The sequence below is a fragment of the Neophocaena asiaeorientalis genome, unplaced genomic scaffold, assembly GCF_003031525.2.
Source record: "Neophocaena asiaeorientalis asiaeorientalis breed wild unplaced genomic scaffold, Neophocaena_asiaeorientalis_V1.1 scaffold43, whole genome shotgun sequence".
Classification (NCBI taxonomy): domain Eukaryota; kingdom Metazoa; phylum Chordata; class Mammalia; order Artiodactyla; family Phocoenidae; genus Neophocaena; species Neophocaena asiaeorientalis.
Window position 1 is genome coordinate 5,520,126 of NW_020173674.1, and position 15,798 is coordinate 5,535,923.

General features: G+C 41.0%; 1 protein-coding gene across 4 annotated transcripts in view; it reads right to left on the reverse strand.

Annotated features, from left to right (window-relative positions):
• The window catches only part of KDM2A (lysine demethylase 2A), a 104,470-nt gene that overhangs the window by 12,626 nt on the left and 76,046 nt on the right, over nt 1–15,798 (reverse strand). For all 4 annotated transcript variants that reach the window (XM_024749278.1, XM_024749277.1, XM_024749276.1 and 1 more), the window contains 3 exons: nt 14,988–15,103; nt 11,322–11,448; nt 8,513–8,907 (listed from right to left, as the gene is read on the reverse strand). In XM_024749278.1, the coding sequence (XP_024605046.1) occupies nt 8,513–8,907; nt 11,322–11,448; nt 14,988–15,103 (638 nt within the window). The remainder of the gene's footprint in view (nt 1–8,512; nt 8,908–11,321; nt 11,449–14,987; nt 15,104–15,798) is intronic.

Genomic DNA, 15,798 nt, shown 5'->3' on the forward strand with positions numbered 1-15,798 from the left:
CCCCATTACTCTTCTACACCAGTTAACGAGTATTATCATGTATTTAAATATTGCCTTCATTTTGCAGATGTTATTGGTGAAGTGGCAAAAAAAAAAAAGGACTGGCTAATACTGAATTAATAATATGAACAGCAGGGTCTTAATGTCTTGATTCAACCCCGGGCTGTGTTCTTCTAAGGCTGATTACAGAAATCTCAATCTCAAATCTCTCTCTCTCTTACACACACACACACAGACACACACACAGTTATTTGCCTTTATTCCCATAAAGGGGAGCAGGAACTACCTTAGGGGCAATAGTTCCCATGACTTTAGCCAATCTAGTTTGAATGACTTCAGGTACAATTCTACAGTAAGAAACTGCCACTCAAGTGAGTCACACTAGTTGAGTGCTATTTTGAAACAAATCTTTTACGTTGTAGACAGAAATTTCTGAGTCCCAAACCTTCTAGCAGAACGAAATCCCTCCTCATCTGACCTCATGAGCCCTAAAGCAATGGCAACTGCAAAAAAACACAAATCCAGAAGACAAGTTACACAATTTCTTTCTGGTTGCTTTAGGTGTATACAGGATATTAACTGTTTCAGGGAAAAGTAAACTTTGATCCTGGACAGGCCAGCATGCCTGGGCCATTTTTAATAATAATTCTCCTAACCCCGTGGGGTCTGTGCCTAGAGACCAGGACTTTTTGAAGCATGAGGCATTTCTCTACCAAGTTTTTTCATCCTTAACCTAAGGATCATGCTCCAAATCCAGAGCTGGGACTCAGAATGACCCTTTAACTCATACCCATGAAGCTCCTCCACGATGATCCCCTTTGCCAAATCTCCAGATGCCTCTCACACTCCCCCAAACTGATTTCATTTGCAGACGTTTTATTTACTTCGAGTTGCTATGGCACCCTATTCTGGAGCCTCCTCTTAGCACCACACTGCGTGGGGGTGAAGAGGCGGGGTGCAGTGCCACGTGGGACTAGGCTCTGGTACGGGCTCCTAATCTCCCCAGGGTGAAAAATTCAGGTCCATTCAAAATGTGTGCTAGGGAGTGCACGGCTCCCCTCCCCCACTTCGCACTGCCGAGGAGTAGGACTCTGCCCATTTCCTCTGCCTGCGAGCACTGAGCTGTCCACAAACAGGGACTTTCCACTCTCAGCAAAACAGACTACACAGAAAGATCCGCAATTGTTTAAGAGTAGAAAAGGAACCTAACTATTCACCAAAAGCAGTCCACCTGCAAGACTTCTGTGGGGGACAGGGAAGGGTAGGTGGAGAAACTGTGTCTGTGTTGGGGTGCGGGGCGGGTGGAGGGGGGCAGCTGTTCACACATACACGACTCAGTTACTAGGGTCTGTGTGGGTGTGGAGGGAAATGCAGATTTCCTTCCAAGCCTTATTTCACCGGGGCCATACGACCAAGCACGACCAAGCACGTCCTGCCTTCATCAAAAAAGGCAGACTCCAGCTGAGGCCCTTCAAGAAACCATATAAAGAAGCCACCACCCTTCACCAGAGGGGGTTTGGGACAGGGAGCGGGGGTGGAGTGCGGAAAGGCTGACGCCTATCTAGGCTCCTGGCATTCGAGAGAATGTTCAAGCACAAGCCCACACCCGACACAGCCCAGGAAGGGGAAGAGAACCGCGGGCGCCTGAGTAGAGAAGGGGAAAAGATTCCCAAAAGCCAAACGACCCAATCTGAAAGCACATCCCACCAGAAGGGGAACAAGTGCAGTGACGGCACAACCAACACCTAAGCATTGTCCCGGACTCGCTCGGCAGGCAGTTCTTCTGCCTCTTCACCAAGACAAAGTCCCTACAGTTACATACACCCCGAACCAGAAAGGGTTTGCCGCCCGCCTGCCTGACCTTGCGTTTCTCGTCGCTCTGGAGCTGCCGAGGCTCTTGGTTGAAGTTTCCCCAGCGTCTTTGTTTTGCTTTCTGTATTGGAAGTTGTGCTGAAGGACTTAGGTTTTCTGTCTCTAGGAAAAATCCCAATTTACTTGAAAATTCTGAAATCTCCCAGAGCAGCTAAGGCAGGACAGTCGGGCTAACCCCTTCAGGTTACCCAGAGGGAGCGGCGTGCAGTGCTCTAAGCTCCTTCTCGAGCCCTTCAGCTCAGCCGCGGCTTCCTGTGACTGCGAACAATGCTGCTGCGTCACCCACATGCAGCTCCCAGAAATGCTTTGCAACGGAAGATGGCAGGAGGGGAGCCGAGCTCTAGTGAGCAAGCCAGCAGAGGGCCCAGCGTCCTGCGGCAGAGTCAGGAGGGGGTGTGCTGGGCAGGCGCTCTCTGCCCGGCGATTGGAGGAGAGCCCGCCGGGGAGGTGAGCCGGCCACGCCCCGCCTTCTCCCTCCCACCGTCACCGCAAGAGGAGAACCCAGGGCCGGCCCCCAGGGCTCTCGCTGGCTGACTTCGGAAGGCGCCAGCAAAGGCAAGGCTTTAACCCATTCCAAGTCTGGTCCCGCGTTTGTCCTTGCCTCGGTCCACACCCTTCCCCCCAGGGTCACCTCTTATGGTCACAGCCGGTGCTCTCACTGGCTGCACACACCGATCTCTCCCCACTCTCAGGCAGACAGCGAGTCGCCCGAAGTTCAGCCTCTGCAGCTGAGCCAGGCCCCGGAGCTGAGCTCCTCTGGAGTTACCTTCACTCCCTGAACAACCGGCCTGCTTCACCTGCCCCTCCCCCAGCCCAGAATCCAGAACCAGCACACGTTCCCAGAAAAACCTTCAGAATGACACATTTCAACCAATACTGAGGTATTCAATACAATACGTCTGTTTAATATCAGCTACTTCCACAACAGATCCCGGCCTCTGCTCACCACCCGGGGAGCCTCCCACAGTGAGAGAACCGCCTGGGCAGCTCTGCTGGCAGTTCCCTCGTGACCAAGTCAGACCAGCTGAGGCGCAATCTCAGGTCAAGGAGCTTTACTCTCCTACCTCTCCTACCTCGGAACCAGGCACAGGGAACCAGGGGAAGTGCAGCTGCCAACTCCACACCTGCCAGTCTCCTGGGACCCTGCCCCTTGGACTACCCCGCCCTCAGGGCACCAGCACTCCTGCACATCTCCTCTGCCTATGCCAGTTGTCTGTTCTGCCTGCCTCTTTCTTGATATTCCCTGGATGAAGCAGCCAGCCTCACATCCTGTCAGACACCTCCATGCCACTTCTGACGGCCACTCGAGTGACACATGTCACCCACTCTCCACGCACCGATCCACGGTCAGGGTTAAGCTCAGACAGAATAAGCACTCTCTCAGGCTACAGTGTCCCATATATTGGGGCCAGATTTATGTAATTTTTAGACTCTAATAAATGTAACTTGGCTTTTTTGGAAATGACAGAAGCTGCTTTGAAATAAACATCTCAGGCCACTGAGAACCTAGCTCTTAACCACTGGAAACATGCTTATTTATTCTAGCTTATTCCAGGACAGTTGTTTCAGTGAGTTTCTGGTGCAGGCAATGGTCTAATAGGCTCTCTGGGGCCTGGGGCTTTGGATGATGGGCTCTGCATATTTTAATTTTTACAGTAGTTTACCAAGGAAAAGGAGGGACTTTCGTGCTCTTCTGTGGAGCTCTTCCTGGAAATGTTTGAATGGTCATTCTAATCCTAAACCTCATTTGCACTTTATCTTAAGACTCAGAGACCCTGTGTAATTTAGTCTTAATCACTGGACTGCCTCGGAAGTCCCTAGCCTATTATGTTAGAAAAACCTTCCTTAACAGGTGTGAGAGGTCTTCTTGGAAAATGCTTGCTTTGGTCTTAGTGTTATCTAACCTAGAGGGATGATGAAGTATGCACAAATACTTGAGAAACAAGTTACTCCAAAACAAAACAAAACACAAGTTCAAGTTGTAGCAAGCAGAAATTCTAAAGGCCACCGGAAAAGGACAAAAACCAGACAGGGCACTAGGAAACTCACTCCAGGTAAGTTTTCAAATCACACATTAAACAAGACCTAATTTTTTTCTCTTATTAATTCAGAATAAAAGATAGGCAACAAAGATGAGAATAAGAATATAACATTATATAATACAGGAATATAATGAAAATATTTTTAAATAATTGTATCTATTTTAACCTAACCTATATGCCTTGGAGCTGAGTTATTTAAAACTTTTTAGTCAGTAAGAATATGTGAATTATTACAAATATCTTGTCAGTAAAAATTGCAAATGAAGTTTTATTTATACAAGTTCTTCTTTTCCCTCCTCATCTGGTTTAATGGACTAAGTTCTAATTACACTGGGTCCTCTCTCAGCCCTTCCCTTCATTAGTGAATCACTCCCGAAGTGTCAGATGAAGGAAATTTCTGATTAGTGTTTCTGTATTTATTCACAACCGTAACTCTCTGCTTCAGTCCCATCATACTCCTGGGATGGAGCTTAGTGTAAATTTTTACATCACAGTTACAAAATAAAATGTTAGAATCTTAGATCAGAGCAGCAGTAGCCAATTGTACCACAAAGAAAAAATTTCAAATTTATAAATTGAGAGCTTTCATCATTTAGATAATGTTGTAGTAATCAATCTGTATCATCTAACAGGAAAGTTTATTAACTGGTAAATTAAAAAGACTGGCACCTCCTTCCCTTAGAACAGAATTGACCACCCGCCCCTCAGTGTCATGCCCAGCACCTGTAAACCTAGAAGGCACTTACTTTCTTAGCCCACTTAAAATGCCTGCTCCACCACTGGACTGTAAGCCCCCTGAGGGTTTGGTCCACAGTATGTTCGCATATTTATACCAACTCTAAGCCTGGTTCCTGGCAGAGAGTAGGCAGGCATTATTCACATTAGTGGAATAAGTGAATTTCATAGATCTGTAACAGTTAATTTTTTTCTGTAATAATGATACTGTTTATTAAGTACTTTACTAACATTATCATTAATTTTCACAACATCCCCACTGAGGTAGATGTTATTTTACAGAGGAGAAAACATGCTTTTATAGATCTAGTATCCTGCCCAAAAGTCACATGTTTGCCAAGCTTATCAAAAGGTTTTAGGGAAAATAAGAAAGTAGAAAAATATTCAATAACACTGAAATTGTTTCATTAAGTGAGCTGGGCAGCCAAATGTATTGATATATTAAAAGCTTCTTTATATAATACACACACACACACACACACACACACACACACACACACATTAAGAGCTCCTTTATTACCAAAATAAGCACAGACAGAACAGTAAAGTCTGATTAAAAACTCAGTCTTCCAGCCGACCCCCACCATCTTGCTATGACGCACTGTCCACAGTTGATGTGCCCCTCCAGCCCCGCTGTAATGCACATACAAACAAAGACACCTTTTCTTACGTTAATGGGACTGCACTATACATACTGCTCCAGGTCCTGCCTCTTTATTCAACATTTCTCAAGAACATGGCCTCTCAATTTTAGATTAGGAGCCAAGGTTACTCACACCCCTCCCAAATAGGACTTCACACATGCTCATTACTTTCCCCTGAACTCTGCCAATAAATCAAAACTTTTTAATGCCTCATTTTTCATCTAATTCCCTTCAAACTCTATACTCTATGATCTTTCTTCAACACTGCAGAACATTTTAGAATCTTCAAAGCCCTTTTACCACATCAGTAAAATTGACTTTTCTCTCAGGGAATAGGTAATTATGGATGTCTTGAGATATCCACCAATTTTCCTCTCATCTCTTCTCCTAGTTATTTGTGAGAGTCATATAGGCTACAACAAGAAACAATCCCTCTCTCTGCAGGAAGGGTAAACTCTGGGCTTGCTTTTGTCCTTTGCTGCAGTGTAGCCTTCTGTGCTACCACAGCACCAAGTTCTCTAGCACTGCAGTCTCCAGCTGTGGCAGTGATTCGGCACCCACCCAATCCAATGCTTTTTCCTTTTTGGTGATGCTTAGATTCTCGAAGTACTTAAGCCATAAACTCAGTGTTATCTAAAGCTCAGATTAAATATAACTGGTCAAATGTAGGAATAATCCATTTGATCTTAAGTGAAACTACCTGCAGAACTGGGTTCTAAATCTTTTGTCTTCTGTTATCAGCTACATTTTGACTATGGTATTGGGTAAACAAGAGAAGGGAGAATTCAAACACTGTCGGTCTATGCAGTCATCCTACTGGGCCACTCGTTCCTCATGCTCTGGTGTCTATGCCACTCTGTCTTAGTGAGCAATGGCAGCCAGATTCTCCATGATTCCTGATAAACAGGAAGCTCTCTCTAGACACTTTTCACAGTGTTAAGAGTTCTCTTTAGATGGCTCTTCTTAACTCATTCCCTTTCTTGCTGCCTCCTTTTACTCTGCTTAATATTTGACACAAATCTTTCTACATTTTCCCCTACCACTCTGCCTCTGCAAATATCCTTATTTAACTACGTTAAGGGAGTCTGTGTATTTCTATCATGACATTTGACCTGTACAACTGGTTAGTGAATTATAATATGACTTCCTGCAACTGGATTCAATGAAATCAAATCCATCTATAGACATCCTTTAGGATTAAAAAGATATTTTTCTTTTTCATGAATTAGAAATACAGATTCCCCAGGCCACAAGAACATTAGTGAGAGATAAACTTACAAATCTTTCTTCTTAGGGTTTCTAAAGGCAATTATACAAGTTAGTAAGTCGCCAAAGTCACGATTTAATGTTTCCTATATGCATCCATGATGGAATAGCTACCTGAAAAAAGAAACTTCTGGGGAGTTCCCTGGTGGCCTAGTGGTTAGGATTCTAGGCTTCCACTGCCGTGACCTGGGGTCAATCACTGGTCAGGGAACTGAGATCGTGAAAGCCGCGCGGCGCGGCCAAAAAAAGGAGAACCTTCTGTAGAAAAAAAGATGATGTTACACTCAAACTCTCAGGAAAACATAATTATACACGTCCCATCACAATGGAAAAGAAAAAATGTAAGTGCCCTTTGTTCACTCAGGGGTGGGAAGTGAGTGTGGGAACTGGTTTGTGAATCTGGAAAAGTAGGCTAAGTTTGTTTTGCTGCACATTAATCATGACAGATACAGGACCACACCCGCCTGGAACTTTGTTATTTCCTCCCATAAATACAAGCCACAATGATAACCACCTGCCTCGTCTAGAACAGCTGTATAAAACCAAACTATAAAAACCAACTGTGTAGCTTCTATCACTATGGAGAGGACCAACCTCACTAGGGTACCACCCCTTTTAGTCTCTTAAAGTTTTTACCACTTCACTGATGCATAAACAGTAAGATATAATTAAAATGTCAATCGAAGAAAGAAAACATTAAAAAAATTAAAAGTCTAGGTCCTATCCCAGTCTTTGGAATTCTTTCCTGAGGTATCTGGCAGAAGGTAGGGAGCACCTCAGCTGGTTGGTTAGTGGTGGCCAAGGGAAAACTTGAATCAGGAATCAGGAATGGAAAAGATGTACTATGAGATATTCTGCCCGTCTTCCTTGAGGTCACTAAAATTATTCCTTATAAATTCTTCTGTGGCTTAAAACAATCTATATGACAGGTCTGAAAAATAACACTTACTACAAATGGTGAACTAACTTTCTAATACACATACCCATGCCCTGCATCCAAGACATAATTCCAAACAGTGACTTAAAGACTTTTTGGTGTTCATATTAATGGTTACTTTTGTGTGTGTGTGTGTGTGTGTGTGTGTGTGTGTGTGTGTCCGCGCCGGGTGGCATGTGGGATCTTAGTTCTCTGACCAGGGATCTAACCCACGTCCCCCTGCAGTGGCAGCGCAGAGTCTTAACCACTAGACCACCAGGGAAGTCCCCAATGTTTATGTATAAGGAAAGATTTAATAGAACTCTCTCCAGTTCAGACAGCTCAAATCTGGATTCCTTAAAAATAAGCTCATTTCTTTGAGACCAATATATGAGGGCTGGGCTGGGCTTTGAAGATTACTAATGCTTGGAGACTTATTGAGAAAGAAGAAAAATATACAACAAGAAGAAACTTGAAATAGCAATAGGATGAATTATGTTTAAAATGACACTCTTCTCAAAAGTTGCCCCAATGTATTTAAGTCTTAATACTAGATAAATTTGAAGCTAAATATGTTAAACATGCTCAACATAACCCAACATTTCAATTTCTTTCCTCTAAGTCTGCTTGGGGTAAGACTGCTAGAGATTGTTATTGGCCACTTTTGCTCTGAAATAGGCCTCTTTATCTTAGTGTAACTTAAGTTCAAAGTAACATTTCTTAATACAAACATTTTCTCAGGCTCTTCCTTTTTTTAGGGTCAGCCTGAAATCAGCATTTTTAGGACTAGATTTAAGTCCTAACTGAACGTACAAATGTTAGTATTTTCATAACAGGGACCTAACCTCATTCTAGGAATTGAAACACTGTATAGTCCAAACACACACACACACACACACACACACACACACACACACACACAAACTTCTTTCTCGCTGAACCAAGATTACCCAAAACTCCCAAATTTTCTCTCAGAATCCAGAAACTGAATGCCCTAGCCAGATCAATAGCTGTCATGCAAAATAACCAACCCTTACCTTTACATCAGCAATGAGAGCATCTTCGTCTTCTATCCCTGTAGGGACACATTTCTTGTGCAGTGGCAGAGACTCCAATTTATCTACAAGGCAACGAAGGCCTTCAAGCTCAAAATGGGTCAGATGCACCTGTCGGTCCTTTCTGGGGCTACACTGGGGATCCCATACTTGGCCATTGTGGGAGCCCCGGCTAGAGTCAGAGGATGAGTCCCCAGACAAAGTTTTCTTCAGACTTGGAAGACTTCGGCAGGTTTTGCCCAGTCCATCATAATCCAGGTTAACCCCATTGGCTACAGGGCTAGTGAGGACAGAACGCCTGCTGCTCAAGCGCCGGGGTTCTCGATCTACTGCTTCCTCATCCCCATTTCCAGACTCCAACCCATTTAACTCCAAATCTGCCAGTATGAAGAGAAAATGCAGTAAGAACATGACACATGGCCATGTGATCAACAAGAGAAATAGGTAGTATGGGAGGGGCCTTGAGGTTATAATTGACAAAGCTGTCACATTTTAAAAATGGTCTTCCCTATTCCAACCAATTTGTCCACTGCTGAAAACCATTTACAGGTAAAAACAGGATCCTGAGCTAGCAGGACAACTGAGGTAACAGTCAACTGGATTTTTAAAAGATTGGGAAGGGTGCAGTCTTTAAACTGTGTGCTAGAAATAAGTTACCTATGAAAATAGCTGTAAATTAGTTTCAAGTTCAAACTTAATTTGGGTATTATGGGATTTCATTCTCTTTTAAAAAAATAGTATGAAGCACATATATTTAAAAAGTAGTTTTGTTCAGTTTTCACCATAAAATTAAGCTTTGGAATTGAAATCTTAGCAGCATGGCTAATAAAACAAAGTGAATATTTTTTAAAATAAAGATTTTGATAATCAAAACAAAGTGAAAATAAAAGTTTTAATGAAAGAATAATTTTAAAATGTTAACTGATCTTTTATTATGAAAGTAACACATGTTGACTATTAATAATTTAGAAAATACAGGAAGGTGCAAAGAAGTAAATAAGTCATCCCATATCTCTCCACCCTTGGATAACAACTCAGTGTGATGTATCTTCTTTCCATCTTTTCCTATACATATGTGTATGACTATGACTTGATGTATTTTTTTTGTAAACCTTATAATTAAATTAATTAATTAATTAATTAATTTTTGGCTGCGTTGGATCTTCATCACTGCGCACGGGCTTTTCTCTAGTTGTGGCGAGCGGGGGCTGCTCTTCGTTGCGGTGCGTGGGCATCTCATTGCAGTGGCTTCTCTTGTTGCAGAGCACGGCTCTAGGGGCGCAGGCTTCAGTAGTTGTGCCACATGGGCTCAGTAGTTGTGGCTCCTGGGCTCTAGAGCGCAGGCTCAGTAGTTGTGGCACACGGGCTTAGTTGCTCTGTGGCATGTGGGATCTTCCCGGACCAGGGCTGTGTCCCCTGCATTGGCAGGCGGATTCTTAACCACTGTGCCACCAGGGAAGCCCGACTTGATGTATTTTTAAACAAAATTAGGATCATGCTGTATGTACAATTCTGTATCTTGCTTTCATGTATTGGTGAGCATGTTTCAGAAATGCTAAGGCAAAAAGTATCTTGCTTGGATTGAAGACTCTCCATTAAATATATGACCACAGGATACTACAGTGTTGGCTCCTCTTTATTTTTAAGGCATGGAATAGCCTAAAAATGTATAACTGAAACTATCTTGACATCCAATAAAATATTTCTCTTGATAGAAGTTGGGGAAACATTAAAGCACAGAGGTTAAGAAAATACATTTTAGAATCTTACCAACATGGTTTAAGCTGTAGCTTTCCCACTTATTAACTCTTAGATCACGAACAAGTTTTTTAATCTCCTCGAACCTTAATGCCCCCATTTGTAAAATATGCATAATAATAGCTACACCTCACAGCTAATAATAATAACAATGTATATAAGCTGCTTAGTTTGGTGCCTGGAATATAGTAAGAGTAATTATGATGATACGATCCTAGTTTTTATTGTGCCAAAGACCATTCTTTACAGAATAAAACATTTTAGACAACTGATTACTCTTCTCTTTTTTTTGGCTGCGCTGTGTGGCTTGCAGGATCTTAGGTCTCCCACCAGGGACTGAACCTGGGCCATGGCAGTGAACATGCGGAGTCCTAACCACTGGACCACCAGGGAATTTCCAACTGATTACTTTCGTGAGGAGCTAAGTACTAACAACTCAAAGATGAGATCCAGAATATTTCATTTAGCCCTGGTAATTCACATCTGGGTAGGAGGATCAGCTGTAACCAGTGTTCAACTTCAGTGAATGGATTTGGTACTTCTAAGTAGGTAAGTAAAAAAGACAAACCATAAAAACAGAACTACTAGACTTCCCTGGTGGCGCAGTGGTTAAGAATCTGCCTGCCAATGCAGGGGACACGGGTTCGAGCCCTGGTCTGGGAAGATCCCACATGCTGCGGAGCAACTAAGCCTGTGTGCCACAACTACTGAGCCTGCGCTCTAGAGCCTGCAAGCCACAACTACTGAGCCCATGTGCCACAACTACTGAAGCCTGAGTGCCTAGAACCCATGCTCCGCAACAAGAGAAGCCACCGCAATGAGAAGCCCATGCACCGCAACGAAGAGTAGCCCCTGCTCGCCTCAACCAGATAAAGCCCACAACGCAGCAATGAAGACCCCACGCAACCATAAATAAGTTAATTAATTAATTAAAAACAAAACAAAACTACTGAGCAACAGCCTACAGAATAGTCCCAGTCTCACCCTCAGTCCTGCAGAGTATCTTGAAAGTTCATGTAGGTGGAACACTTACCCATGCTAAGGGACTCTTTCTGAAATTCCTTAGTTAAGTGGGAACGGTTGGTTATGCAGTACACATAGCGCTCCAACACGTACCAACACATCTCATAGTAGAATGGATAGCGGAACTTATTTGGAACCTACACAGGAAAAAAATGATGAAAAAATCAAGCTGATAATAATTTTCAAGGAAAGAGAGTAACAAACAATCACTGCAATAATTAGCCCAGGAAAAGCACTCTCTAAGTAGCCTGCAAACCTAAATTGTCATGTGGAACAAGAACTTAAGTGGATCTGTCAACTTAGAAAATGTTGGTCTTGGGAAATAATCACTAAAGATAAAAGGTACTTGGAAAGATCATTTAGAACTATCAAGAAGCTGTCTTGTTGAGTGGGAAAGCATCAAAAACAAGTTTCCAGACAGAGAGTAAAATGTTAGTAAGACACAATATACTTAATTGAGAAAATTGTTTTAGGGTTCTTAGGATACAAAGGCATACCAACCACTCTTGCCTTTACTGTGGTTTTACTCTGAACCAGAAGGCCATGAAACACAGAATATAATAGGAAATCAGGACATGAGATAAAGTTATATGTTTTTATTATGTCCTTACATATATGAAAGTATGATTAGAGATGCATTCTCAAGGTATATCTAGTCTAGGACATGAGACTGAGTACTTGCCCCACTATTAACTCTCAGCTTGCCCGTCTCATACATTGTAGTCTACCAAAATGGTATGTCCACAAATCAGGTTACTACTCCACGTGGCCTAATCAGTTGCTATCTTTAGTCTTCTTTCCAATTCTCCCCAAAAGTAGCATGAAATTATTCCAGCTGAATTATAATAAAAATAATTGCCCTTTAGATCTACCATAGTCAAGGAAATGGCAAATCAGCATGGATCAACGAGTGAGAAAGATCAACCATGGGGACTATCCTAAATACAGACATAACTCATTTTATTGTGCTTTTGCTTTACTGAGTTTTACAAATTGAAGGTTTGTAGCAACCCTGCACTGTCAAATGATGGTTAGCATTTTTTTAGCAATAAAGTATACTTTAATTAAGGTATCTACTTTTTTTTAAAGACATAATGCTACTGTACACTAACAGACTACATGTAATGTAAACATAACTTTTATATGCACTGGAAAACCAGAAAGATTCATGTGACTCAGTTTACTGCAATAATCGCTTTATCGCAGTGGTCTGGAACCAAATCTGCCATATCTCTGAGGTATGCCTGTATATTCTGCCCATCTTCTTTCAGAGAGGCCATCTCTCAAAAGGATAAGGCAAACAATACTTTTAGGATTGTTTTGAATATGTAACTCCTGAAAATGTTCCCACCTCCTTTCAAAGCTCCATGTCAGGTAGTCTTCCCCAGTCAAGGAGACCCAGATGGGAGTCCCTTTTCAAAACCCTTCACTAGGTCACAGGGCATCACTGTGGAATGAGGAGATCACTTTCCTCATTGCAAGGCAGGAGACACATGTACTTTTCATTAGCTTTAAAACGCAGAGGCTTCAGGCTCCGAATCTCGGTCTCTCACTGCCACTACATCTTTAACAACTAGAAGAGGTTTATCCACCCTTATTTGAAAATCAAATTAATTTACTTCTGGTACAGTAGGAGAGAACACAAGAATTAATAGATACTTGATCCCCCCCAAATTAAACATAATATACTGGACTTCTCTGCTCGCCTTTTAAGTTTTATTAACACTTTTCTGAAAGGTCTTTATTAAAAGTTCAGGACAACCCAAAATTCTAAAACCTCTGGGACTCTGTTGAGAGCGGAGTAATACTGACAGAAAATAAATAAATAAAATATAAAGTGGGCATTAAACTTTTGATTTTTCACTTGGAACTCAAGAGACTGTACTAATAATAGCCAAGACATCACACACCCAAACTGTGCCATTACATTTTACCTATGCTGCTAGACACCACAGAGCACAGCAATTTCTAAGACTGGGTTAGAATGTTTTTGGAAGAAAAAATTTTAATACTCATTATAAAATTACTGAGCCTTTAAGAGCTATCAATAGAATAATTACTAAGTATCAAGTTCAAATAGTCTATTTCTACACTGGCATGGCAAAAGTAGCCAAAACATTGTCTTAAATTTACAACACTGTATATTTCTTCCCTAAAGCATTCTCTACACATTCTCTTTTAAGTTAAATTCTGTAAGTTTATAGAAGTTTGTAACATAATAAACATATGTCAAGTTGGTATTGGCAATGTAAAAGCTTGGTGGAGAAAGTAAAAAAAAAAAAAAAAAAAGGCTCTGTGTGTACATATGTAGAGGACCCAATGAAATGTTATAGAAACACGGAAGGGTTCCTATTTGGAATGAAAGAATTAAGCCGTTCTTAGGAAAAATGGAATAATATAGCAGTTAGATACTGAAATTTGACATTTTCTGATAAACAAAGTCCAGGAAAATTAGACAGATAAATCAACATCAGTTATTACCAGTTTAACTGTCTGAAGGAAATTTTTCATGCAGAGATAAGGTGATCATTTTACCTATGCCATTGAATATATATTCTCCCTTTCTTCCCTCAAACTGAGCAAACAATTAAGCTGTGGGTATAATAGCTATTTTTAGCCAAAAAAGGGAATGCTTTTTAAAAACATTTTCAGATTGAATCTTACAGCAGTGTAGGTGGTATTACCTCTTAGAATGATTTTGAGTTAAATAAGAGTATTTTACTATGAAATTATGTAATTTTTCTCTTTTGAAACATTTTAACTACTTTTACTATAACTTAAAACTTACTAAGCTATTTACTGTTTTCTGTACTTTCATTACTTTTAACAAACAAGCAGAAGTTCAATTCTATAAAATTTATTTAAAAAGCACTGCATCCTCTCAATTCTAACAGGGCAATCCCTATAACTCCAACAATACCAATCTTATAACTTACGTATAATATAATAGCTCCAACCAGAATAAATGTTTCAAAATAGGCACCAAAATGGTTAACTGATCATGTTCACAGTAAATTGGTCAGTGACTACTCCTTCTAAAAGTTGTGAATTCTTCATTAATTGTTGATTTTTGATTTTGAAAACTTTCAAATCCACCAAAAAGTTTAAAAAGCAGTACCACTAAGACTTCCACAGCATCTCCAAGATTCACCAGTTGTTAACATATCACATTCTCAGTGGCTGGGGTTGGGGTGAGAAGAAAACCTAACTAAGAGAGGGTTTTGTGACATGAGAAACTTTTATGAAATCAAATTTCAGTGTCCATAAACAAAATGTTATTTTATTTGAGCCATCCTCACTTATTTAAGTATTTCATTCTACAAGGCAGAGTTAAGTGCTTATGACAGATACTGTATGGCCCACAAAGCCTAAAATATTTACTATCTGATCCTTTACAAAAAAAGTTTGCCAATTCTTGCCTTAAGGTATCCAATGCATGTAACTTTTCCCCTATATATCCAGAATGGTTTATCAGCTATGTAACATCCTATGGAAAACTGACAAAACAAGACACACAAATCATTTTCTATAGGGCTTCATTCTCTCACACAACCCCAGTTGACAAAGGCAGTATACACATTCATAAAGTATAACAGTTTGAGTGTTACATAGTAAGCAGACTAAAGAAAGATATAAGAAACCTCTTCAAATCCAATTATTACATAGAGTTACTTACCCGTGTCCGATCTTCAATGTTGTATATTTTTAACTGCATGGGGATATTGAAGCTATGCAAAAAATTGCCTCCAAACACTAATGTGTCTGTAGGAGTATACACAGCATGAATCCAGCCTAGAAGAAAGGGAATGGAGGGCAGTGGCTGTAAGCACACATTGTAACATGGCTCTCTCAGAGCATTAGTACAAGACTTCTGGATCACACTTTTTACTCTAATTCTGCCTCTTCACGGCTGGTCAAGTTACTTAATCTCTTGCAGCCCCAATATCCTCTATAAAATCAGGATAAATTATACTTTATATGTGTGGTTGGTAAGCACTGAATGATAAAGTACGTGTAAAGTGTTTACAACAAACTTTCAATAAATGGTGCTTGCATTTTTTGGAGCACCTAATATTAACCAGGCTTAGTACAAGAGAATTTACATGTATTGTCATTTACTCCTCACAACAAAATGAGACAGGGATTTAAATATTTGACCAAAGTAATATTAGCAGGTAAATTCATAGTCAGAATTCTAATACAGGTCTGTGACTCCAAAATCTACGCTCCCTCTAAGTACTTATTTGGGAACTTAGTTACCTGATAAAAACTATTACTGATTTAGCACTCTAGCCTTCACAGCTATCCCTTAGCAGAGTAGGTAGCTCTTAATAGGGGGCTGTTTATCACCTGCAAAACAGGTCTTATCCCTAGGATTCTGAAGAGCTAGGGCTAATGTGGGGCTCAAACATGTAGATCTGAAAAGCTGCCACTGGCAATTCTGATACATACTCTTAGTGGAAAATCACAGACTTTAAAAAAGAAGA